At 43.3% G+C, this 26268-nt stretch overlaps 2 protein-coding genes and 1 long non-coding RNA gene across 6 annotated transcripts in view; 1 reads left to right on the forward strand and 2 right to left on the reverse strand.

Moving 5' to 3' along the window:
- The window catches only part of CASS4 (Cas scaffold protein family member 4), a 35671-nt gene extending 29251 nt beyond the window's left edge, over positions 1-6420 (reverse strand). Inside the window, exon 1 of the mRNA XM_061437082.1 lies at positions 5836-6420. Coding sequence (XP_061293066.1) covers positions 5836-5871 — 36 coding nt within the window. The 5' untranslated portion in view covers positions 5872-6420. The remainder of the gene's footprint in view (positions 1-5835) is intronic.
- LOC133259510 (uncharacterized) lies at positions 627-5905 on the forward strand. Its single transcript, XR_009740436.1, has 3 exons — positions 627-1070; positions 3325-3454; positions 5819-5905. It is a non-coding gene; the product is annotated as an uncharacterized LOC133259510 (long non-coding RNA).
- Positions 6421-12244: 5824 nt separating the features above from the next.
- CSTF1 (cleavage stimulation factor subunit 1) lies at positions 12245-26175 on the reverse strand. Of its 4 annotated transcripts, XM_061437120.1 has the most exons (7): positions 25840-25913; positions 25573-25643; positions 20279-20479; positions 18604-18881; positions 18303-18500; positions 16805-17195; positions 12245-14437 (listed from the first exon to the last, which is right to left on the reverse strand). In XM_061437120.1, the coding sequence occupies exons 3-7, from the start codon at positions 20445-20447 to the stop codon at positions 14178-14180; spliced, it is 1296 nt and encodes a 431-aa protein (XP_061293104.1). In that variant the 5' UTR covers positions 20448-20479; positions 25573-25643; positions 25840-25913; the 3' UTR covers positions 12245-14177. The 4 variants fall into 4 exon arrangements, with proteins under 4 accessions (XP_061293104.1, XP_061293103.1, XP_061293102.1 ...); XM_061437119.1 differs by lacking the exons at positions 25573-25643; positions 25840-25913 and adding an exon at positions 26045-26175; XM_061437118.1 differs by lacking the exon at positions 25573-25643 and having other exon boundaries at positions 25840-25933.
- Between the last annotated feature and the right edge of the window lie 93 nt (positions 26176-26268).

Raw genomic sequence — 26268 nt, forward strand, 5'->3', positions numbered from 1 at the left:
TTTGCAACTCATGTTGAAGTCTTCGAGTATCACTTATAGGGGCATTTTTTTTTGTTGTTACTAGCCTCCCACCTTCCTCCTTTGAAGTTATTTCCCCTCTTGTCATTTCCTCTCTGAGTCATCACGGTTCCAAGATGACCACACATGTTTCTACAGCCGCTTCCCCATTCCATTATCATGCAGGCCACTTTCCTTTGAAAAGTCTCCTAATAGGCGTTTTTAACTTTAGGGGTAAGCTCCATGGTGTTCTGTTTTGCTTCCTCCCCGCCCCGCTCAATCCCACCCCCTCTCCCCCCAGCAAAGTGAGCTCTTTAGTAAATACTCTGTTAAGGGAATTAAAGGTTATCAAACAGGGGAAAGAACAATATTCTGTACTAGATTGTTAATGCTAATGATGATTTATTAAGTATTGAAAAAGGGGACCAAACCTTTTTTCTCTGTGGCATTTAGAGCAGCATCTGGCTTAATATTTGTGGAATGAAGGAAAGGATTTTCAACAGAAAATGGAAATAAAGTTGGTGAAAATAAACATCAGTTTCTTGGGACTTTCCTCGCGGTCCAGTGGTTAAGATTCTGAACTTCCACTACAGGGGGGCAAGGGTTCAATCCCTATTCTGGGTACTTATCTCTCAGGCCACTCAGTGTGGCAAAAAAAAAAAAAAATCAGGGTTGGGTGGGAGGGAGGTTCAAGAGGAAGGGAATATATGGGATATATGTCTACTTAAGGCTGATTCACACTGTTCTATGGTAAAGCAATTATCCTGCAATTAAAAATTAAAAAAAAATCAGTTCCTTAAAAAGAAAACTATTTAGCACACGCAGTTCACTAAAAGCTATTTATACCTTTATTTAATCTTCCTTCTGTTCACATCTCCTGACACTTTTGAACACCAAATGTCTTATTTTTTTCAAAAGGCAGAGCGAATGATGCTTCTCCGTGTGCACTGAGAACAGCAGGGTACCATCTGAGATGGAAAAGGAAGCCCTGCTCTGTCTCCTGAATCACCTGCTTCTGCTGTCTCCTACTGACTGTCCATGGGCACCCAGAAGCCTGAGTGATCTCTTAAAAGGTAAGACAGCCCGTGTCACCTCCTGCTTTAAACAGGCCACTGGTTTCCGCTGCAGTCCAAGTTCTTAGTCCAAGTTCTTCCAGCGTCGACGAGCCCCAGTGTGCACAGGACACTGCCGACCCCTCAAATGTTGCTGCTGACACTTTCTCCCCTTGTGACTCTTCTCTAACATCACTGGCCTTTTCACCGACACTCTGCTCTGCTCAGTTCATTCCTGCCCTTGCATTTGCTGTTCCCTCTGCCTGGAATACTTTCCCCATCATTCTGGTTTCCAGAGAGGCCCTTTCTGTCTACCACCTCTGTCAGGTCACCCTGTTTTGTTTTCTTTAGGGCAGTTAGCAGCATCTGAAATCATTGCGTCCCTTTACTGACTTACTGGCCTTCTGACCCCACAGGAACGTTGGCTCTTTGTTGATGACCCTGATCCCCAGAGCTCGATAACTATGTGTTGGGTAAAAGGATGACAGTGAACCATGAGCTATGTTTTCCACTGGGTTCTGTGTCAGCCTGTCCTGCCTTGGGAGGCAGGTGAAGGGGTCAAGCCGCTGGATAAAGTCAGAGGGAGGCCACCAGTGCTTATGGCTATGACTTTGATTGCAAAGGCTCAGAGATAAGGCAACATCTGATCACGGGAGAAGGAGCAGGTGATTCTCAAGTGTCTAGGTTGAGAGGTGGGTCAGGTTGGGGCCAGGGAGGGCTTAGGAGAGCTGAGAGTCAGGGATGACCTCTGTTCCCAGACATCTGATAAGCAGGAAGTACCGTTCCTGTCCTCAAGGCTGTGTTGCAAGGGCTCTGCACGCCTGTCAACCTCCCATTCATTCACACACACATACACCTAGGTGTTTCTTGAATACCTACTGTGTGTAGGCACTAAAGATGCAGCACTGAGGGTTTCCCTGGTGGCTCAGTGGTAAAGAATCCACCTGCCAATGTAGGAAACACAGGTTCCGCCCCTGATCGGTAAGATCCCACAAGCCATGGACAACGTAGCCTGTGCGCCACAACTATTGAGCCTAGAGCCTGGGAGCCATAACTACTGCAGCCCGTGCACCTACAGCCCCCGCTCTGCAAGAAGAGAAGGCACCATAATGAGAAACCTGCACTCCACAACTAGAGAGTACCCCCACCACTCTCTGCAACTAGAGAAAGTCCTTGTGTAGCCATGAAGATCCAGCACAGCTATAAATAAATACATAAAGTTGCAGCGCCGAATGAGAAAGCCCAGATCTATCCTTAATGGAGTTGACTTTCCAGAGCAGGAAACAATCAATCTCCCATCTTGATAAGAGAGGCTGAGATGGATGGTGAGATGATGCAGTGGGTGTCTAAAGGGAGGCGGTTTAGACAGGGTGGTGCAGAGAGGCCTTTGGCTGGCGAGATGCTTGATAGGAGTACCCAGTGGTCCAGCCACAGGAAGAGAGAAGCATGCCAGGCCAGGAATGGCAGGGGAGAAGGGGAAGGAATTTGTTCAGGGAAGAATTCAGCTCCAGTGGGGGAGCTGGTGGGAGTGGATCATTATACTTCAGAGCTTCTAAAGGTATAAGGAGAGCCTGCAATTGTTCCCCACTCACACACAAAGCCTCAGTGAGCATTCTTGCCCAGAAGCACCAGAGCAGGAGAGTCTCAGCGACCGGTGGACACTCTGATGCCACCCTAGTCTATCAGGGTCTAAACCAACCCTGGGAATGTTGGTGGTTTTTTAAAAAAACAATTCAAAGTCTTCACTATAGACCCTGCTTGACTGATTCTGGAACCATTTCACTCAGAGGTGCAATGAAGCAGGACCATTTGCTTTTCAATTGAAGCTGAAATCTGAAATGCTGAGAACATTTCAGGACATTTAAAAGTTCTTAAAACATAAACATGATTTAAGTCAGTTCTCTGGACCATCCACCTTTCAGTAACACAATGAAGACACTTGTCTGAAAATTCCCTTCAGAAAACCAAGGGAGCAAACAGCCTATAGCTCTACTCATAAGAGAGAACGTCTAGACTGTAGAGAAAATACTACAGAAAGTAGGTTTTCAAATAGTCGAGATTCTCAGAAAATGATGGAAAATAACCACCATGCTTATTTGACCCAGGATTCCTCTTTCGATTTCTGGACATTCACTCCAGGGAGACAAAGATGCTATTTTCAGTATCACTTCTAAGTGTGTGGACGTGTGCACGCACACACACACACACACACACTCAGAAGTAAACACAATTTGCATTACATTTAATAAAACCACTTATTCATCTTGTCTTTTAGACCTGATTTTCTAGCTTTTCTTGAATGAGTTGAACATGGAGCCCGTCAGCTACAGTCCACTGAGAGGCTGGATTTACCAACTTGCCAACGCATCATGGTCTCTATTTTTGCTGCAGTCACACTGTTTGAGGTCAGTGTTTCCTAGCTCTAATTTTATCACGTTTATTTTTCAGTTTTTCTCTTCATTTAATAAGACAGTTTGGGGAAACTTAATAAAAGTCAGACAATTACACAGAGCCTGCTGTGCACACAGGTGAAATTCTAGTGACGAGGAAGTCCAGGTTGGCTGTTAAGCAGCAACACTGGGGAACAGCCTTGGAGGGCTCTGCTCGCCTCCTGACGTGCACAGGCAGACATCGGGACACGAGAGGTGTTGGGGAAACACTCGGGTCACCCAAGTGAAAAGCAGGGTTGCTTTAAAGTCAGATGCCCCGATGCGGGGGACCACTCCCATGGCATGACCCCTTCACGTACTGTGTTACCATCGAATCAGAAGCACCTAAACAGCAATGTAGGCATTAAAAATACTGAGGTAGATCAACAGTGCTAAAACAGACAGCATTCTAATACATAATTTTCACTGTGAAAGACAAGAAGCCCCACAGATATTCAGTTACTGCTCCCGCTCTTGTAAAGCCATTTTAAAAAGTATATTATTTTCTTTGTGTATTGGTGGTTTTATAGGAATGCTGGGGAAGCCGTGAGGTGAGGCTGCCTTAGGACTGGGAGTGGAAGACTTGGGTTCTTGCCCTGGGACTGCCCTTACTGGGTGGGGGCATTTGAACAAGTTCACATGTCATTCATCTAAGACTTGGGTCGGCAATCTAGGGCCTTTAGACCAAATCCGCATGACCGGTCCAAGAGTTAAGAATGATTTCATATTTTTAAAGGGTTGTAAAAACAAACAAGAATATGCACTGGAGATCAGAGGTGGCCCACAAAGCATAAAACACTATCTGGCTCTTTATGAAAAGAGTGTGGACCTCTTGCCTAAGGATCAGGATATAGTGAGGTGGTTAAGAGCTGGGGCTTGGGTCAGTCTGCCTGGTTGGTACCTGGCATTCTACTAACTAGCAAATGACCTTGTCAAGTCGTTTCAAGGTCATCTGTCCTCATCTGGTCTACTTTCCTCATCTGTAAAATGAGGATAAGAGTAACACACCTACCTCATGGAGATGTCGAGAGGATATAATGAAAAGCAAGCAGAAAACTCAGCACCAGGCCTGGCAGATGGACAGTCAGTAAGGGTCAGCTGTTACTATCTGTATAATATCGATAATAGAATTTTATGGGGCTGCTGAGACTATCAAATATATGTTACATGCATGTATATATATGTTAATCACATGCTGCAAAGTGCTGTAGAAACTGGACAGATTTAGCGGCCCATAAATAAAAATAAGTCTAAATTATAAAAAAATCTGGATATTCATAGAAAATGTCAATGTTATGAAAGAAATAAAAAGTAGTGGATTGTTCTAGATTAAGGTTGACAGAGACCTAACTAACAAAATGTGTGATCCTGGAATGAGTTTGGGGTTAGAAAAACAAACACACACATACACAAAGACATAGTAATAGCCAAAAAAGATAGAAAGGATATTTTTGGATTTCTGGAAAATGTGAATGTAGCCTGTGTCTAAATATATATAGGTTTATATATTAAAAAATATATAAATAGATCACAAATGTGATAAAGTGCCTGGAATCAGTGAATCTAGGTAAAGGATAATGCACAAGTTTACTGCTTTTTTTTTTTTTTCTGTTTTCCCAGTGCTTTAAATTTTTTTCAAAGAAAATAGTTGAGTACAAAATTCTAGGATAGCTAATATACATTAAAGAGGCTGTCATGGGTTTTTCAGCTGTAACTTTCACTAATGACACCTATGATTATTATTATAATAATATCACATATTTAATCATATAAGCAAGCTTCCCATTTCATAATTGCTTCATTTCTTTTTCCTGTTCTACTTAGAATTTTTAAAAAGATGTAGCAAAATAACCCTGACCTTCACTTTCCTTGTGTCTGAGCAGTCTTTTTGTTTTCTTTTTTAAGCAGTTATTTCAACTTTCTAAATAGCAAAACCTTTTTGATCCCTGCCACAGACTTGAGCTCTGCTCAGGAATAATCAGTACAGAAGGTATCATGAAAACAGCATGAAAACAGCATAGGAAAGCCTGCTGAGGGCTCAGGGCCAGAGCAGAGACCTATGTCTTGCTCAGAAATGTGTTAGAAGGTGAATGGGCACAAAGAGATGGGTTGTGTTATCAGTCATGTACACTGAGTTTTGCTAGAAAATAATTTGCATCCATCTCTGAGTCAGACTGGTAAGGAGCTTTATAGCACATATATTTTCTGCACTTAAACTCCCATGAAACTTTCTCCTCTAGAGCTTACATGTTACTGTTACATTTTTTACTTCATCAGAAACTCAGCACTGAAATCAGCCGCTGTCCTTAACCCAGACTCCTCCAACTTCTGCCCCTGCAGACCGCCCGGCCACTCACCTTGGGCGCTCCGTCCAGGATGCCTGCTCCTTTCATGTTGCTCGTTTGAACCTGCTCCTCTGAGCCCGGCGGCTAATATCTCTGACTTCAGAAGTGGTTACGCAATGTCACTGCATGCCTCTGGCTGGTTCTCAGAAACTGAATTCTATGGAGCTATCTGACAGCACAGGAAATTGTCAGAATGGTTCTCCCAGAAGGCAGACTTTCTGGAAAGGAGGAGAAGAAAAGAAATGAAGGAGGGAAGATAAGAAATCAAGGCCACCCTCACTCCTCAATGCCTAACGTCTATGAGTAGAGACTGTCACACATTTGCTCTGAGAAACCGCAAAAGGGGAAAAAAATAGTCTTCTCCTTTATAGGGTGAAGTTCCTACTTTGAAAAGCTGAGTGTATGAACGCACGGCAGTCTCATTCCCTGAACGCTGTGGAACAACTCCCACTGGACAGATCAAACTTATTTCTCTGATTAGAGGCCGCCAGGACAAATTTCTGATAGTGGTCAGTGTTTCTTCCTTCTCGCCCCTTAAAACTGCCCTGCAACAGCCAGAGAAAACGAGTCCGGGGATGGGGGAGCGGTATCCAGGAGACCTCCTCCCACATCTTTCTGGGTCAGGCACACACTTCCCCCTGCTCCAACCCCCACTGCCCACCCCCTGGTCTTTGGGTGCTGTCTCTGCAGCAGGGCTATGCTGAGCACTTGTCAATACAAGTATATTATCTCTCAAATCTCACCCACCCACCATCTGAACTTGAAGCCACAATGCTAGTTCATCATGCAATTCAGGACAACTTGCTAAATTGCTCCACTTTTGTTGTGAGCACGCGTGTTTAGTTGCTCAGTCATGTCCAGTTCTTTGCAACCCTTTGAGCTGTAGCCCACCAGGCTCCTCTGTTTATGGGATGTCCCAGGCAAGAATACTGGAGAGGGTTGCCATTTCCTTCTCCAGGGGATCTTCCCCATCCAAGAATCGAACCTGAGTTTCCTGTGGCTCCTGTATTGCAGGCAGATTCTTTCCACTTTCCTTAAATTCAGACTAAATATCCAGAGAGGACCTACAGGGACGCAAATGGCTTGCTAGGCTTGTTGGCATTTTTATTTCACATAAACAAACTGGTGTCCATCCTTCCAGCCGGGCTCAGGTTCCGTCTCCAATGAGCTCTCTCTCTCTTCCCATCCCGTGATTACAGCACTTACTGTCTTGTCTGCTGGTTGTCCTGTCTGAGCACCAGGAAGGATTTATGGGTGGAAAGAGCTCACTGATTTCCAGTGGGAGACAATCTATATTCTAAATTGTTACCTTTGTTGGAACTTCCCTGGCCAAGTGGTTGACATGTTATAGATGAGAGCAAATAAGAGGGAAGGAACAAAGATCACACAGAACCGTCACAAAACGACTGAGCAACAAGCTTAAGGTGGAGATCCATAGAGAGGAGGGCAGAGACAGGAGAAGAGGGAATAATCTAGGAAAGTCTTCACATGGAAGGCAAGGTATGAGAAGCAGGGGCAGGTCAGTGTAGAGCCTGGACTAACAGATGTACCTGTTTATCTTTTACAGGTACTTATCCTGTTTATCCTGTTTGTCTTTACAGATGAGACAAATCGTTAAAATGGTACTACTGCAGGTGATATTTGTGAGGCAAAGGCCACTAAAAAATAGCAGATGATTTTAAATATGAATCTGGACATTTCTCTCAGGTGTACCCGTTTTCTCCTGCTTTCTTCTGGCTTTACCAGCTCCTCTGTGTCGGTGACCTCAGGTCATGGAGCACCTTATAAGGAAGAGGCAAGCGCTGTCCAGCTAAAGAGGGAATCTAAGGAACCAAACTCTGATGCCTCTTATGTACAGAAATGGAATGATGTTATGATTGCATTTTTAAAAGCCCTTATCTCTCAGAGAGGAAATATTTACAGACAAAATTTGAAAATTCAAAATAATTCAAGGGGAAAGTGGATAGAGGTAATTAGAACAATACTGGCCATGAGCTGAAAATTGGGGAGTCTGAGTCATGGATCCATGTGGATTCATTGTACAGTACTGCTGATATTGAATTTTAAAAAGTAACAGCTTTATTAGCACATAATTCACATAGACCCCTCGGAGAAGGGAATGACAACCCACTCTAGTATTCTTGCCTGAAGAATTCCATGGATGGAGGAGCCTAATGGGCTACAGTCTATGAAATCACAAGGGGTCGGACTTGACTGAAGCAACTAACACTTTCACTACCTGACTCTAAGGTACCACAGAAGTACGATTCAGCGTTTTTTTAGTATATTTAGAGTTGTGCATCCATCACCACTATTTAATTTCAGAACTTCTTCATCACCCCAATGAGAAAGACAATACCTATCAGCAGTCACTCTTTTTTCTCCTCTCCACACTTACAACCACTGTTTTCTATTGTATTGAAAAAAGGTAGAAAGGCTGGACAAACTTGCTCAAGTGATGAACAGATACAGACTCTGAACCCAAGTCTCCGGGAAAAGACAACAGATAGATTTCACGCCAGTTCAAGTTTGGATGGTTCCCATCACCTTGGCGAATTCCAGACAGCAATTCTTCCCAGTACTGAAGGGATGACCCTGAAGGTCCCTATGCAGATTAGAATGATGTCATTTGCATGTCTTTTTCAAGGAAAAACAGTCTGAACCAAAAAACAAAACTAATAGGATTTGACCCTAAATTAAATACTCACCCCTGCATAGATATTCAGTGTGGTATTGAATGAGGGGCTTGACTCCTCATTCTCTCTCAGGCTCCTGTTTGATCAGCTAGAATTTTTCTGAATGGAAAGTTGTAGACATTTTGCTGCGGTCCATTCATATTTACATTTTAACTCAACATTGCGAGAGTTGATTATTCTAGGAAACTGGGTTGTTTTCGCAATATCCCACAGACCAAAGGCTGAAACAGCTAGAATTAACAGAACTAAGTGAGAAAGCTTCTAATAAGATAATCTCCCCTTCTCTTAAGTAATATGCTGCTAAGAACAGTGTTTTTTGTTTATTTTTATTATTTATTTGGATGTGCCGGGCCTTAGTTGAGGCACACAGGACCTTCGATCTTCATTGAGGCATGCCAGATCTTTAGTTGTGGCATGTGGGATCTAGTTTCCTGACCAGGGATCAAACCCAGGCCTCCTGCAGTGACAGTGTGAAGTCTTAGTCACTGCACCACCAGCAAAGTCCCCGAGAACAGAATTTTGAGTTGAGTTTCTTTTCAGAACTTAGGGAGTCTCATCATTTTCATAACTCCTAAAAAATGTGCAGGAAGGCATATTGTTTTGTGTACTGAGCTCTTTTTCATATGCTTTTTTATACTGTTTTCGTGTGGACTTTCAGCCACTCGGCTGTATGAGTATCAGTTCAATACCTGACATTAAAGTCCAGCTGAACACCAGACTCAGAATGTCCAGAGCATTAAAGTCCTGGCAGGACATTTCAGACTGTGCTGCTTTATTTTTTTAGAAGTCTTTATTGGTTTTGTTACAATATTGTTTCTGTTTTATGTTTTGGTTCTTTGGCCAGGAGGCATGTGGTATCCTAGCTCGTTGACCAGGGATTGAACCCGAACCCCCTGCATTGGGAGTCAAAGTCTTAACCACTGGACTGCCAGGGAATCCCCTGTGCTGCTTTAAAATCACCTGATTATCGGGCAGATTGTAACCTCAAGAAGGTAACTCAAAAGAGCTCCTTTGGTCAAAGTAGGATTTCATAAATTGCCAACAAATTCATCTAAAAACCCGAGTATAGGAATAATACGGGGAAGACTGAAATACTGAAGGTATTATAATTAGCGATAGCTCAGCTTACTAGCCTGAATTTTGATCCCAAGGTTGACAGGAAAAAGGAATCAGAGCAAGACTTGAAAAAAAGGACACTGTAGAGGAAATGCTACAGGTGGAGAAAGGTCTGTAAAGCTGGAGGGCAAGGCTGAATGCAGAAAATGATGCCACAAGCCAGTAGTCATTATGGAGGTGCAACCAGGAAGGGAAGAGACAATTGGCCAGAAAATGACTGGGAAAGAGTCTTCATAGATGATAACACCTACTAAAGGGAAAAGGAAGACAAAGGCACAGGGCAAAGACAAGAGGTACTGCTGCTGCTGCTGTTAAGTCGCTTCAGTCGTGTCCGACTCTGTGTGACCCCATAGACGGCAGCCCACCAGGCTCCCCCGTCCCTGGGATTCTCCAGGCAAGAACACTGGAGTGGGTTGCCATTTCCTTCTCCAATGCGTGAAAGGAAAAGTGAAAGTGAAGTCGCTCAGTCATGTCTGACTCTTAGCGACCCCGTGGACTGCAGCCCACCAGGCCCCTCCATCCATGGGATTTTCCAGGCGAGAGTACTGGAGTGGGGTGCCATTGCCCTCTCCAGAGAAGAGGTATGAAAGCTACGAAAATGCTGAAAGTTTTTCTCAAGTTATTTTGTTGTTGTTGTTCAAATCTACTCGGTTAAAGTCTCTTGATCCTTGACCCCATTTTATTGTTTTAGTTTTTCAGACGTATTCTACACCATGCTTAGCTATCATGCACCTGCTAATTCCACTGTCTGACTCGTTTCTGCTGATTCTCATCACCATGGCTGCTTCTTACACTCGAGAACACGTGATTATCTTTTTAAAGATTCATTTACTCATGTTTTTGGTTGCACTGGGTTTTCATCGCTGTGCATGGCCTTGCTCTCGTTGCGAGTGGGAGCCGCTCTCCAGTTTGCGGTGTGGGGTCTTCTCGTCGCAGTGGTTTCTCTTGTGGAACACGGGCTCTAGGCACTTGGGCTTCAGTAGTTGTGGCACATGGGCTTAGTTGCCTGGCTGCACATGGGATCTCCCTGGACCAGGGATCGAACCCAAGTCTCCTGCATTGGCCAGCGGATTCCTTACCACTGAGACACCAGAGAAGCCCCTGAAAACAATTCTTACAGTTTCTCTGGGAGAAGTTATTGAGGCCTGGGGCTGAGATGTGCTCTTCTTTAGAGCAGTAGTCCCCAACCTTTTTGGCATCAGGGATGGGTTTCATGGAAGACAATTTTTCTGTGAACTGGGGTGGGGGTGGGGGGGGTGGTTTCAGGATGATTCAAGTGCATTACATTTATTGTACACTTTATTATTATTACATCAGCTCCACCTCAGATCAGGCATTAGATCCTGGAGTTTGGGGACCCCAGCTGTACAGAGGTGCAAGCCTGACACTCCACTACCAGCTGGAGCTGTTTTAAATTCTCAGCTTGAAACCACACAGAGGTTTTTCTAAACCACTAAGCGGTATGACTTGTTCTAGCCTTGCTCAAGGAGCCAACAGCTTGTGGACAGGGGATTCTCAACAGCCTTCTCCTGTGTTGGTACACCACAGACCCTCTTCCACAAACCTGAGCCAGTGCTGTAGGTGGGATTCCTCTTTCTGAGGTGGGAATTTTGTCAACATCACCTTTTAGCTGTGGGGGGAAGCACCTTTTGGGTTCTGGGTTTTCTTTCTGGGTCTTGATCAAAGTTCCTACCTTGTGAAGACTCAAGAGCACAAGGAGTCTAGGCTACAAGGGACTCTCAATGTCCATGGTATTACCAGCAGCTGTCACTATCAGTGCTCTGGATGTGGGCTGTGTGGTGGGGTCTGCCTCAGGAACTCCCATGCTCTCTTGCTAGCTCACCTATCTACTTAGTGATTAAAAATGAAATCTGTTCAGGTTTGTAGTGAAACGGGTTCTCAGAGGATCCTGACCCGCTGTTTCTTTCAAAAGCAGGTTTCCCCTCAGAAATCAGTGTCTTCCCCCTCCCCCAATTCTGTTTATATCATGATGTGTTTTTAGAAAAGGAGCTTCACTGATGGAAGTGCATGTTGGGGATGACTTTGATAAGCTCTTCAATCACAGAAAAGGAAACTGTTGCCTGGAAGGGAAATGATTTTCCTTAAGCGAGCTGAGATTGGGATTCCCCCCAACAATCTCTTCTTTGGGGTGGTTCAGTGATAAGGAATCTGCCTGCTAATGTAGGAGACTTGAGTTTGATCCCTGGGTTGGGAAGATCCCCTGGAGAAGGAAATGGCAACCCACTCCAATATTCTTGCCTGGAAAATCCCATGGACAGAGGAGCCTGGCGGGCTACAGTCCATGGGGTCCCAAAGAGTTGGGCATGACTGAGCAACTGAGAATGTAGGCATGCATGCAAGGGAAACCAAAACTTAAGACAAAAGGTAGATTCCTCTGAATGATCAAAGGAATAGATTATACTCAAAATTTTAAATTCATAAAAGAGCAAAGATACACATCTACAGGTGATTAAGTCTGGTTTCCAGAACAAAACACTAGAGAAACCGAGAGAGGTATCAATCCAAACTCACAATGGCTGTTGAAGACCTTATGTTGTAACACAGAAACATGCAAGAGAACTCCCCCCAAAAAACAAACTAGCTTTAAATGATCATTATATATAAAAAGTTTATTTTAGAAATCACATATCTTTAAAAAAAATAACATTGAAGTTTTAAGTTCTGATCTTGACTGAATGTTACTCACCCTCTGCATGTCAAGGTGTTCTGTGGTATAATTAAGGATGTGAGGAAACCAAGTCCCTTTACACTAGTTCGAAACATGAATGTGAGTTTTAAAAGAAGAAAAATTTTAAAAAGAAGTTATTTTGGAAACACACGTGGAAGCATCTTGATCTTGTAAACAGAAGTCCTGAAACTACAGACACACTGCTGAGACCATTCCAAAAGCTGAAAAAAAGTGGGCATTATCATTTCGTGAGCAGTTACAAAGGTCCAATGGAACCAGCATCAAGAGTGTAGTGTGCCCATCCTAGTGCCTCCCAGAGAGCAGCAGAAAACTTAGACCTCGACTTCACCGTTTCGAAGGCTCAAAGTCGCAAAATGTGGGTAGTTTTGGTTGGTAATTTCTTGGGTAGAACTGGTTATCCTTTATTCTGCTCAGCAGGCTTCTTTCAGTCTTATAAAAACGGCACCCACAGATGGCCAAGCTCAAATATTGGAGAATCAAGAAACAAAATAAATTTAAACTCACTATGGACCCAAAAATATAGCTCTTTGGAAACCTAAACTATAACCTGTGACTTAACATGAAAATAGTTTTATAGATCAAAGAGTTAAAATGATCCTTAAGGATAACGTCTAAAGCAGAAGTTTTAAACAGTAAACTTCAGAAGACTATAAATTAATTTCTATAACATAAAACAATTAGTCTATTTAGTATCTTTATCAAATGATCCCGGATTGTATTTCTAGGTACTCCTACTCAGATCATGAGGTATCTGTATTGGGGGATAAGGATAAACCAGAACATCTATCTGGTAAGAGGAGCTCAGCGCTCTCTGATGAGGCTAGAATTGAATCCAGAGAAGTACTGTTGCTATATAAAAAATTCTAAGAATAAGAAAACCTGTATTATTTGGTTAATTGAATAAAAAAAAAAAAGGAAAAAACTTCTGAGAACACCGCTGCTGGGCGCATCCAAGATGAGTAGTCATGGTACATGCTGCAGGGAACTGAAAGCTAAGATTTGAAATCACGTGAGGAGAAAGTCAGTTGATAGAGATCATTCCTGACGATGCGCAACACCTGACAGCAGGAGGCGGTTCACCTAATTTTGATTAGATCGACTATACTGTCCATGTTTCCCATCAAAGAGTAACAAGGTTATCTTACTGAAGATAAGCGTTTTAGGTTGTGCAAGGACTATGAGGGAAGTGTGCTGGGACACACACCTCCTACGAATCTTCAGAAAAAAGCTGGCCGCTCATTTCACTGAAGTGAAACGTGTGTTGACAGTAAAGTTGCAGGTCTGAGCTTTATTATCAGAATGACGGCATTTTAGGATAGAATTGATAGATTTTCTAAAATGAACTTTATATGGCATAAAACCCTTGATTCTCAGAGCTGTATGCCTATATATCTGCCAAAATGTATTTTGGAAATATACAAGGAGGATGCAGAACAGGCACAGAAGCTGACAAAAATATCCGGATGCACATTCCTCATGACAGATCCACGTGGGATCCAGAAAGCACTTTAATACCCTATCCTTCAAGTGATCAAGAGTCTAGAGAAATAGCCAGTCCTGTATTTACAAAACTGATGAAAATCACACTGTAATAATCAGTGAGCGCAGAACAACACCGCACAGATCTGTGTTTCCAACTTTTTCCACCATGATTCTCCATCAAGGTAAAAAAAGATTCTTTCATACAAATCCCGGAAGGATGTAGAGGTGGCAGCACAACCGCCGGAGACGGAGCGATGACTTACTACTGAGGCTGGTGACAGACAGGGAGGGGGTTGGTGGAGAAGAGGGCAGAGTCCTTGAGAAAAGAACCCTGTTGAGCACAGGCAGCTCTAGTCTGTGGTTGACCTCCGGTACCAAAATCGTGCCCGGAAGTCATCGCTGCAGGTCATGAAGCCGGGGTTGGTGGGCGAGTGCACAATGCAGCGCACGATGTTGTTGTGGCCCAGGGAGAGCAGGTTCCGGCGCTCGGCCGTGCGCGAGTCCCAGCAGCACAGGCTGATGGTCCTCTCGTCGGGCAGCAGCACGTAGTCCTCTGTGTGGTTGAAGACAGCCTGCGTCCGGTGCACCTGCCGCCCGCTCAAGCCAGCGCCTGAGCAGAGACCGAGAGGTTAGGGGCCTGGGTGCCAGGGCCAGCTTTCCAAGTTCACATCTAGAACTTAGACACCAGTTCTACTTTTGACTTAGACACCAGACTTAGACACCAGTTCTACTTTTGTTATTAGCTGTACTGATATAAACACAGTATTAATTGTTGAAGTAATACATTTATTGTTCAATTTTGGAAACTCTTAAAAACACCTTAAAAAGGAAAAGAATATACAAGTGGTGCCACATTATCTAACTTCACGTTGGGTACACTTCTCCATGCTTTTTTCCTAGCTGCAAAGTAGCCCACTGTTTGGAAGCACCATTACTTAACGATCCTTTTCTTGCCACACATTCACTTTGTATCCAATAGCGATACTGAGATAAACATCCTTGGTGGAGAATACATTATTTCTTTGGGATTAAATTCCCAGCACTAGAAGCACTGGGATGTATGAGCAGCCACTCTCCAGAAGGAAGTTTAATGCTTTATAATGACCATGAATAAAAAACTGTATTTTATGTTTAAAGTATTACATAAACTATTACCAAAAAAAAAATCTGTCTGATAACCTTATACCCAGGGTTAACATTTTGATAAGCAACTTTTCCAAATATCTCTGTGCACTGTATACTCATTTCTAATTTATATAAGTCAGAGCCTACTACATGTGGTGACCTACAAAGAGGGGAATATAGCTCAATGGGTAAAAATACACGCTGTGGTATTGGATCTGGACTCAGTACTTATTCTGGACATGACCCTGCAAAAAATGACTTAACATTCCCCAGGCCTCATCTGTTCTGTGGGGATAATCAGAGCACCTGTCCTCAGGATGCTGTGGGGATTAAAAGGAGGTATGATGTCCAGTCCACTTGGCAGGCTCAGTGTTCAACAAACATTACTGAGTGTGTGTGCATGCTTCCCAAGACTCTTCTTAAATTTCTAACAGTGGGTACAGCAGGTCAAAAATATATGTATATTTAAAATTTTGATCTATGACACCAAGCTGCCCTTCAGAAATATTTTACCAATCGATATTCCGAACAATACGTGATTTCCCAAAATGTTTATTGATACTAGACAATACCAATCTTTTAAATTCCTAAAATCTGATGAACAAGAAAAGGATACTTCCATTTTTGTTTCTTAGGTTTTTTGGTGAAGTTGGCCATCTTTTCTTGGGTTCATTGACCAATATCTGACATGTTTATTATGTATGCTATGGATGTTTCCTCCGAAGTCCAGCATTTTAATTTTGTTTACAGTGTTTTAAGTTAACTTCTAATATCAAAATGTCTAATATTTACTTGATAGTTTTCCCTTCTCTTTTATTATTTCAAGAGCCCTTTGAATTCTAACTAAACATTAAAACTGGAAAAACAGATCCAAAAGTGCTGACATGAAGGGGTCTTAAACTGTGAATTAGGAAAAAAGGGAATTTGCATATTAATTCAGTATTATCTCATTTAAAAACCAAATCCAAATTCTCCAGCAAAACCAACCAATCAACCACATATAACTACAAAAATGTTCCAAACATTCCTAAAACAAAAATGACTCCTCTGTGCTGCACCAGCTACAGAGGAAGCCGAGAAGGAAGCTGACGCTGGTCACCACGAGATAATCCTAAGGTAGGTTATGCTGCACCCTAGCGGTTCCCAGGTCACTAACTCTCCAATCTTCACTTACTAGCACCCCAGGAGAGCCCTTACAATAGTGTTGTTTTCTTTTGAGTTTTAAGTTCTGGTCACAGTAATTTCAGTGTGTGACACAAACAGCTCACAACAGAGGAAACCAGCTGGTTTTCTACCAAACAGCCTTTGCTGCTACGAGGATCAAAAGGATGAAACACAATATTTTAACACTTACTATCAAATAGTTAAATCTGAACACTGACTGCTAGGGTTAGGATCCATTTAAATGGATCTCGTAAAAAGAGCTCTGGGACAACTGTTACAACCAGAGACCAATGTGAATTAATCAGACAATCAGACTAACATCATCGCGTATTTATATAGGTCCAGAACACTTGGGGTCTCTTCTGGGGGCTTCCTCTCTTCAGGCACACGCCAAGACCTTCCCTCTCACTCACTGAGGGCTTTCTCTGCACTACGTCCATGTTTTGTGGGCAACAGGCAGGCCGTGGGTAAACAAATGAACCTCCAAACTCTCAAGTGTTACTTGCGTGGAATCAGATCTAATTTTAGCTGTTAACATACTGAGATGAGCCAAGTTAAGAAACTGTGGCTTCTACTTCCAGCTCTGCCTCTTGTTTGACTCACATGGATTTATTGTGTGGATCTGTTTCGGGAGGTCTGGAAACTAAAACATCTCAGAAACGTGAATTGATATCAACCTCTTACATACCTGTGTATCTGACCAGTGTTCGTCCTGTTGATATTTCCCAAAGTTTAGCTACAGAGTCTTTTCCACTTGACAGAATATATTTAGAATTTTTTGAAAAGATGGCAGAACAAACTTCTGCGCCATCATGTGCTTTCTCGAATGTTGTGATGCATCGATTTGAGACGCCATCCCATAATTTGATGCAGCCATCCTTGCTACCAGTCACGTACATGTTGGCACTAGGATTGTAATTCACTGAACATATGGCATCAGTGTGCTGATCTTGAGGGTTGCAAGAGACAAAGCACTGAAATGTGTTGATGTCATAAAGTCGAAGTGTTGGATGCTGAGTCCCCACAAGTATAAAGTCTCCCGAAGGATGAAAGGAGATGGAGCGCAACATTTCAGCCTCCTGTCAGGAGAGGGGGTGAGGAACGGGTTGGGGGGAGAAACCACTATTAAACCTAGACGAAATGCACAGAATATCTGGCCAATGCAGAGAATCCATAAAACAATGACCAGATATTACACAGGCACGAGAAGAACAAGAACTTAATGAGAGAATCATTTAAACAAAGATTTCCAAAACTATTTACTTGTAAGATTATTCCAAAGAACATAGAAGTGAGCTTCATTATTTTCAAATAAACAATGGGTGAACTCAGAATGGATTATCATTCTATGATACATTTGTGGGGCTTCCCTGGTGACTCAGACCGTAAAGAATCTGCCTGCGATGCGGGAGACCCATGTTCAATCCCTGGGTCGGGAAGATCTCCCAAAGAAGGGAATGGCAACCTACTCCAGCACTCTTGCCTAGAGAATTCCATGGACAGAGGACCCTGACGGGTTATATTTACAATCCATGGGGTTGCAAAGAAATGGACATGACCGAGAGACTAACACACACACACGATACCTTCATATACAATTAGTCAATAAAGATAAACAACTGTACTTTAAGAATAGCTCCTTAGGACTTCCCTAGCAGTCCAGTGGTTAAGATTCTGTGCTTCCACTGCAGGGGGCACAGATTTGATCACTTGTCAGGGAACTAAGATCCGCCCCCAAGAAGAATAGCTTCTTTGTCCCAGGGCTCCAAATACTGAGGTGGAAGCCACTACAAAAACACCAGAATGTCTGAACTGCGTATTCAGAATAAGGCAACTAAATGTTGCTTTTTCGGCAAATACCTGAGTGTCTCAACTAAATAATTTTGTAATTCTCATAAGTTACACTGTGGAGAAGTTGGTTATATTTTGTCTTTAAGCAAGAATCTGCAACCTTTAAAGAGTGATGTGAATTCTGAACCATCTCTCTGACCACCAGCTGTCCTGAGTGGCCAGAGGAAGTTGGTGCCTGACAGCCCGAGAACCGTGCCATCTGTGGCAGGCAATGCATCCTCCTTGTTGTTTATAGGATGACCACTGAGACAACTTTTAGAAAGAGAAGAGTCACACATCAGCTCACTGTATTTAAGAAAAAAAAAAAAAGAAGCTCCTTTCCAAACGTTCCTCACCTGAATGTATTTGAAGGCTCTTTTTGCAGACGGTTTGGAATAATCAAATAATTTAAGAGTATAATCCCTTGAACCAGAGGCGAGGATCTGTTCTGTTGGGTGGAAGGCGAGACACGTGACTTCATCCACGTGGTCGTAAAGAGTTCGAATCACTGGGTGGTTTTCCATGTTCTGCTGTGCGGTCTCATTCATCATGACCTAGGCCAACAAGGACAGAAGAGAAACTCTAAGTGTACTCACTCTCATTCTTCCAAGAAGGGACAACAGAAGATAAACGGTAAGATGTGACTGGGATCTTCACCTCGATCGGCATGGCACTTTTGGCCAGCATTCTTTCTGTGTCTAGGATTTTTATGGACGCGTCAGCAGATCCAGTAGCTATTAGCTGCCCATCTCTACTATAGGTAGCTACGCGACAGGGTCCTTTGTGGGATGTGACGTAGCAGGTTTCGTACTCTGATGCTTCTGGGGACATGGTCTGGACATCTGCATCAAACTCCAGGTCAATTCCTGTGCCAGGGGCAACTGTGTCTGACCGACCAATTGCGTACTGAACTGCACTGTCGTCATTTTCCATTCCTGAAAGCAGTAAAAATGAAAGGTGTGGAAAAACAGTATTTTAAAAGGACAAGGCAAAGTTCTTGATCCAAACTGGGAATGCTGTTTGCCAATGTCAATGCATTAGTTCTTGGAGCCACATGACACTACTACTGTACAGAATCACGTATGTTGAGCTGGGGGCACACAGTGACGAGACTGTAAGGCAATGTGGGTTGTGGGAGCTTAGGCTCCACTAGGTGAAGTCCTCTCCCCAGATACTTGTCTCCGAAATGTTCTACTTTAACCACAACTATACAAGCTGAAAAAAAGCACTTCTGTAGTTAAATCGCTCACTTTTTCCCGTGCTGAATTTTAATATTTTGCATGTCGAGATCTGTCATTAGCAGCTTTGGAGCTCATTAAGTCAGACATAGTGTTAGTAGTAGCACTAGTGAAACACCTTTGAAAAAGTGTTAAGCTGTGAATAAAGTCAATCAAGAATATTCATTTTGAATTGAAAAATAACTTGACATTGTACAAACAATGTTGATTAGTATAGAAAAAATCAGAAATGCAGATGAACAAAAAAATAAACATAATCTTGTATGATATATATCACCCAGAGATAATTACTGCTAACGTGGTGATATGAATTCTTCTGAGCCTTTCTCCATGCACACAGTTGTTTCATTTCTTAAAAATAAAACCACACCATATAACATGGTGGAACTTACTTGGTCATTTAACCATACAGAATAAACACCTGGTCAGTTTAATAAATGTTCATCCACATCACACCATTGGACCCAATTTTATGGATACGAGAACCTTTATAACCAATTCCATATTGCTGGGCATTTCAGTGGAAATCATTCTATTTCCCCAGGCTAATCTCACAATTTACATTGCCAAGTCAAAGGGTACACACATGTATGGTAATTCTTATTGCTTCCTATGACACAGGCAAGCACCAGGATACACTGTTGAACAAGACAAGGTTCAAGGTTTTCATTAAACTTTCAGTCTTCCAGTGGGTGGTAAGGATTGTGAGGGAAATGACAACTCTAAACAATAAAGAAAATTTCAGACAGTGATTCTATAATGAAGGAAATAGGACTGTTGTTTCAGAGCAAATGGGGAAATATGGGGAAGATGTTCAAGTTATTTTAGAAGAGATGAGGAAGACTCTGAGATGACATTTGAGTTGAGATTTGAAGCAATAATAAACAGAACAGCAGAAAGCACCAGATAATTCATATAAAGATCCAGAGGCTAGACAGAATCAGCTCAAAACCTTCACAATCTGGACTTTGTTTACTCCTCCAGTATCTAGCACTGTACTTGATACATACTAGCACTGAAACGAAAGGGCAATCATCCTGAAAAACATCTGAAACTGTCATGGGCTCAATGAAGAACTTGCATTCACAAGTTACCAAGTTTGATGAGATGCAGGAGCTGCTCCGAGGGTGCACACACAGATTGCGGCTTGATCTCATTGATGAGGCCATTGGCAATGCTGATATAGCCATCATAGAGCAGCTGGCTAATGATCAGCTTGTACAGCTGCTGGCGGTCCTTCAAGCCCACTTTGGTTCTGTACATCTTGGAGAAGAGGAAGATAATTTTTCTGCCAGCTGTAAGAAAAGAAAACAGGTGATAATAAAGGGCAAAGGCAGGAGTAAACCACAGAAGCAACACAGGAATCTGGTCAGACTTCCCAGGGTTTAAATCCCAGCTCTACCAGCATTCTCTTTGGTTGGCAACTATGTTTCTCTGAGATCAGGGCCCTCAGCTCTCAAAAGTCAGTCAAGGTTAAACATGATAGTGTATATAGATTCTTTTGTGCACACTGGCACACAGACAGCTCAAAATATGTCAGCCAACATCTACAGCTAGACCTCTCTTCATCGTTGTTTCTTTGCCAAATTAGCCACCTGCGACTTTAATTTTTCACTGCAATCCCCAGAATCTTCCATTTGTTCTGCTAATAAAACACTGGTAATGTTGTAATAGGTAAGAGAGCTGCTATTGTAGATGCCCAGACATTACTGTTTCCACCAGCCTAAGCTGTTACATTTACTAAGGTCAGTTATGGTTATTCTTAAAACACCTTTTAAGACAATGGAGCTTGTTATGTTACATAATTTAATTACACAGTAAATCAAAACATCAGGGCAAAAAAGCTATCATGTAATGAAAACTAAGTCAAGTTGAACGCTTTGGAAAGCACTGCTTAATAAAATATTTGTGAACAGGATATGGCGGAAACAACTACTTAAAAAAATGGAAAAATTGGAAGGACTGTGCACTTTGATTTACAAGTTCTCAGTCTCAGAAAGCAAAAGAGAAAATTGTAAATAATTGTTAGTTTTTGAGTTTATGGGGGAAAAAAAAGAACTCCAACTGGTGAACATGATTAGATAATCTGATTACAAATATCAACCTCTGTACATATGTGTAGGTCTGTACAGACACCAGAGATGGGAAACAACAATAAAGTATAAGTCACTGGCAGACAAGTGGCTGTGGCAGAGAAGAAAACTAAAAGACAGACCACAGGAGAGAGAATACAAGAAGGGTGGTCAACAGCCTATTAACACCAGTACTTCCTGGTACTGCTGCACTACTAATTCTGAAAGTGGGAGATTGTAGTAAAAGGGTGGGGATAATGTCTTTAACTACACAATGCCCCCTGCAGAATTACTGAGGCTACTGATCATAAGAACAGTTAACATTTACTGGGTACTGACCCCATGAACAGTATGAAAAGGCAAAATGATAGGATACTGAAAGAGAAACTCCCCAGGTCAGTAGGTGCCCAATATGCTACTGGAGATCAGAGGAGAAATAACTCCAGAAAGAATGAAGGGATGGACCCAAAGCAAAAAGAATACCCAGCTGTGGATGTGACTGGTGATAGAAGCAAGGTCCGATGCTGTAAAAAGCAATACTGCATAGGAACCTGGAATGTCAGGTCCATGAATCAAGGCAAATTGGAAGTGGTCAAACAACAGATGGCAAGAGTGAATGTCGACATTCTAGGAATCAGTGAACTGAAATGGACTGGAATGGGTGAATTTAACTCAGATGACCATTATATCTACTACTGTGGGCAGGAATCCCTCAGAAGAAATGGAGTGGCCATCATGGTCAACAACAGAGTCCAAAATGCAATCTTGGATGCAATCTCAAAAATGACAAATGATCTCTGTTCGTTTCTAAGGCAAACCATTCAATATCACAGTAATCCAAGTCTATGCCCCAACCAGTAACACTGAAGAAGCTGAAGTTGAATGGTTCTATGAAGACCTGCAAGACCTTTTAGAACTAACACCCAAAAAAGATGTCCTTTTCATTGTAGGGGACTGGAATGCAAAAGTAGGAAGTCAAGAAACACCTGGAGTAACAGACAAATTTGGCCTTGGAGTACAGAATGAAGCAGGGCAAAGACTAATAGAGTTTTGCCAAGAAAATGCACTGGTCATAGCAAACACCCTCTTCCAACAACACAAGAGAAGACTCTATACATGGAGATCACCAGATGGTCAACACTGAAATCAGATTAATTATATTCTTTGCAGCCAAAGATGGAGAAGCTCTATACAGTCAGCAAAAACAAGACCGGGAGCTGACTGTGGCTCAGACCATGAACTCCTTATTGCCAAATTCAGACTTAAATTGAAGAAAGTAGGGAAAACCACTAGACCATTCAAGTATGACCTAAATCAAACCCCTTATGATTATACACTGGAAGTGAGAAATAAATTTAAGGGGCTAGATCTGATAGAGTGCCTGATGAACTATGGAATGAGGTTCGTGACACTGTACAGGAAATAGGGATCAAGACCATCCCCATGGAAAAGAAATGCAAAAAAGCAAAATGGCTGTCTGGGGAGGCCTTACAAATAGCTGTGAAAAGAAGAGAAGCAAAAAGCAAAGGAGAAAAGGAAAGATGTACCCCTTTGAATGCAGAGTTCCAAAGAATAGCAAGAAGAGATAAGAAAGCCTTCTTCAGCGATCAATGCAAAGAAATAGAGGAAAACAACAGATTGGGAAAGACTAGAGATCTCTTCAAGAAAATCAGAGATACCAAAGGAACATTTCATGCAAAGATGGGCTCGATAAAGGACAGAAATGCTATGGACCTAACAGAAGCAGAAGATATTAAGAAGAGGTGGCAAGAATACACAGAAGAACTGTACAAAAAAGATCTTCACAACCCAGATAATCATGATGGTGTGATCACTGACCTAGAGCCAGACATCCTGGAATGTGAAGTCAAGTGGGCCTTAGAAAGCATCACTATGAAAAAGCTACTGGAGGTGATGGAATTCCAGTTGAGCTATTCTAAATCCTGAAAGATGATGCTGTGAAAGTGCTGCACTCAATATGCCAACAAATTTGGAAAACTCAGCAGTAGCCACAGGACTAGAAAAGGTCAGTTTTCATTCTAATCTGAAAGAAAGGCAATGCCAAAGAATGTTCAAACTACCGCACAATTGCACTCATCTCACACGCTAGTAGAGTAATGATCAAAATTCTCCAAGCCAGGCTTCGGCAATATGTGAACCGTGAACTTCCAGATGTTCAAGCTGGTTTTAGAAAAGGCAGAGGAACCAGAGATCAAATTGCCAACATCCGCTGGATCATGGAAAAAGCAAGAGAGTTCCAGAAAAACATCTATTTCTGCTTTATTGACTATGCCAAAGCCTTTGACTATGTGGATCACAATAAACTGTGGAAAATTCTGAAGGAGATGGGAATACCAGACCACCTGACCTGCCTCTTGAGCAATCTGTATGCAGGTCAGGAAGCAACAGTTAGAACTGGACATGAAACAACAGACTGGTTCCAAATAGGAAAAGGAGTACGTCAAGGCTGTATATTGTCACCCTGTTTATTTAACTTATATGCAGAGTACATCATGAGAAACACTGGGCTGGAAGAAGCACAAGCTGGAATCAAGATTGCGGGGAGAAATATCAATAACCTCAGATATGCAGATGACACCACCCTTCTGGCAGAAAGTGAAGAGGAACTAAAAAGCCTCCTGATGAAGGTGAAAGAGGAGAGTGAAGAAGTTGGCTTAAAACTCAACATTCAGAAAATGAAGATCATGGCATCTGGTCCCATCACTTCATGACAAATAGATGGGGAAACAGTGGAAACAGTGTCAGACTTTATTTTCTGGGGCTCCAAAATCACTGCAGATGGTGACTGCAGCCATGAAATTAAACGACGCTTACTCTTTGGAAGAAAAGTTATGACCAACCTAGATAGCATATTGAAAAGCAGAGACATTACTTTGCCAACAAAGGTCCATCTAGTCAAGGCTATGGTTTTTCCAGTGATCATGTATGGATGTGAAAGTTGGACTGTGAAGAAGGCTGAGGGCCGAAGAATTGATGCTTTTGAACTGTGGTGTTGGAGAAGACTCTTGAGAGTCCCTTGGACTGCAAGGAGATCCAACCAGTCCATTCTGAAGGAGATCAGCCCTGGGATTTCTTTGGAAGGAATGATGCTAAAGCTGAAACTCCAGTACTTTGGCCACCTCATTCGAAGAGTTGACTCATTGGAAAAGACTCTGATGCTGGGAGGGATTGGGGGCAGGAGGAGAAGGGGACGAGAAAGGATGAGATGGCTGGATGGCATCACTGATTCGATGGACGTGAGTCTGAGTGAACTCCGGGAGTTGGTGATGGACAGGGAGGCCTGGCGTGCTGCGATTCATGGGGTCGCAAAGAGTTGGACACGACTGAGCGACTGAACTGAACCGAAAATCCATTAGACATTCAGTACAGCATATAACGAGGTGGCACAGAGGTAAGGAATCCACCTGCCAGGTTGGATCCTGGAGTCGGGAAGATTCCCCTACAGGAGGAAATGACAACCCACTCCAGTATTCTTGCCTGGGAAATCCCATTGACAGAGGAGCCTGGCAGGCTACAGTCCATGGGATCACAAGAGTCCGACGTGACTGAGCATGCCCACCAAGCCATAGTACGTAATACACATATTTGTGTGTAAACAACAAATATGCATACCTCATTCAACCCTCATTTAATCTCATTTTAGAGCTGGGCAACTGGAGGCCCAGAAAGGTTAACTCACCCAGGATTCAGGAGGTTGTAAACGGCGGAGCCTGGATCCTAACCCAGAGCCTGTGCTCTTACTGTGCTGTTCTGATGGGGGTTGAGCTGCTGCTGCTGCTGCTAAGTCACTTCAGTCGTGTCCAACTCTGTGCGACCCCACAGACGGCAGCCCACCAGACTCCCCCATCCCTGGGATTCTCCAGGCAAGAACACTGGAGTGGGTTGCCATTTCCTTCTCCAATGCATGAAAGTGAAAAGTGAAAGTGAAGTCGCTCAGTCGTGTCCGACTCTTAGCGACCCAATGGATTGCAGCCCAACAGGGTCCTCGGTCCATGGGATTTTCCAGACATGTAAATCCATGCTTGTGTAAACACTAGGACACAACAGAGATGATGAAGCCTCTCAAAGAAATCAGTGAACACTGCAAGGATGTGGCTTTGTCATCCTGTCTCTTCACTTATGTTAGGCCCATCAACCGGCGTACCAAGAGCTTAAATAAGAGAGGACGAACCCCGCTTAACTCCCATAGAACGTTCACTCGCTGGGCTAGTAAGCAGGTAATTACCATCCCCAAATTGGCAGATGAAGGGGCTACAGCCCGAGGGCAGAAGAGCCCAGTGCAGGACAACTTGTACCTGGAGCTGGAAGAAGGACCAGGGCGAGAACACAGACGCCCCCTCACCGAACGCTCCGCTATGACCCCGACCTAGAGGCCAACGAAAGATGGAAGGGAGAGTGAGCAAGTCCATTAAGGAAAAGAAGGGACAGTGCAGGCCGAGCCCAGCAACTCAGGGCGCACGCCACTAATGACCCTTCCCGCCCCGCCCTGGTCCTCCCGATGGTCCCCCAAGGGTCCCAGCCGACCGCACCAACACTCTCCACGCAACCCTGGCTCCCCATACCCGCTGGTCCCGCTCTCTCCGTCTCCCGCTCTCTCCTAGAAAAATGGAGGCGCGAATCCTGCAAGATCAATCGCTCCGTGCGCACGTTCACTGCGCACGCGCAAAGGGCGTCGCGCTGAGCTCTGCGCTATCGATCCGCACGCCTCAACTTGTTCCTGCCCTTCTCGCCATCTTACTTACGGGCACGATCGAAAGACTCGCTCACCTACTTCAACTTTATCTACTCCGCGAGAACCCTGACGCCAAGTAACTGGTGCTTTATGGATAAATGTCAGATCCAGAGAACACCGCGGGCGCTAGAACGGCCACGGGTGTGTCGGGCCGTTGGCTCCACCACTTCCGGGGCCTTACGCAGCAAGTGCGCCTGCGCGCCTTCTCCGCCTGCGCGTGACACAAGCTGTAGAGTTGGCTTAGAACCAATGAAAAGGC

The sequence above is a fragment of the Bos javanicus genome, chromosome 13, assembly GCF_032452875.1.
Source record: "Bos javanicus breed banteng chromosome 13, ARS-OSU_banteng_1.0, whole genome shotgun sequence".
Lineage (NCBI taxonomy): Eukaryota > Metazoa > Chordata > Mammalia > Artiodactyla > Bovidae > Bos > Bos javanicus.

What these genes read in the sequence shown, in the direction of transcription:
- CSTF1 (XM_061437119.1), bottom strand. Translation starts at nt 20,447, where the DNA reads ATGTACAGAACCAAAGTGGGCTTGAAGGACCGCCAGCAGCTGTACAAG. An exon ending in CCTGCATCTCATCAAACTTG is followed by an intron (nt 18,882 to 20,278) that starts GTAACTTGTGAA and finishes TACTGCTTTCAG; the next exon opens with GAATGGAAAATGACGACAGT. An exon ending in GAGCCTTCAAATACATTCAG is followed by an intron (nt 17,196 to 18,302) that starts GTGAGGAACGTT and finishes CTCTCCTGACAG; the next exon opens with GAGGCTGAAATGTTGCGCTC.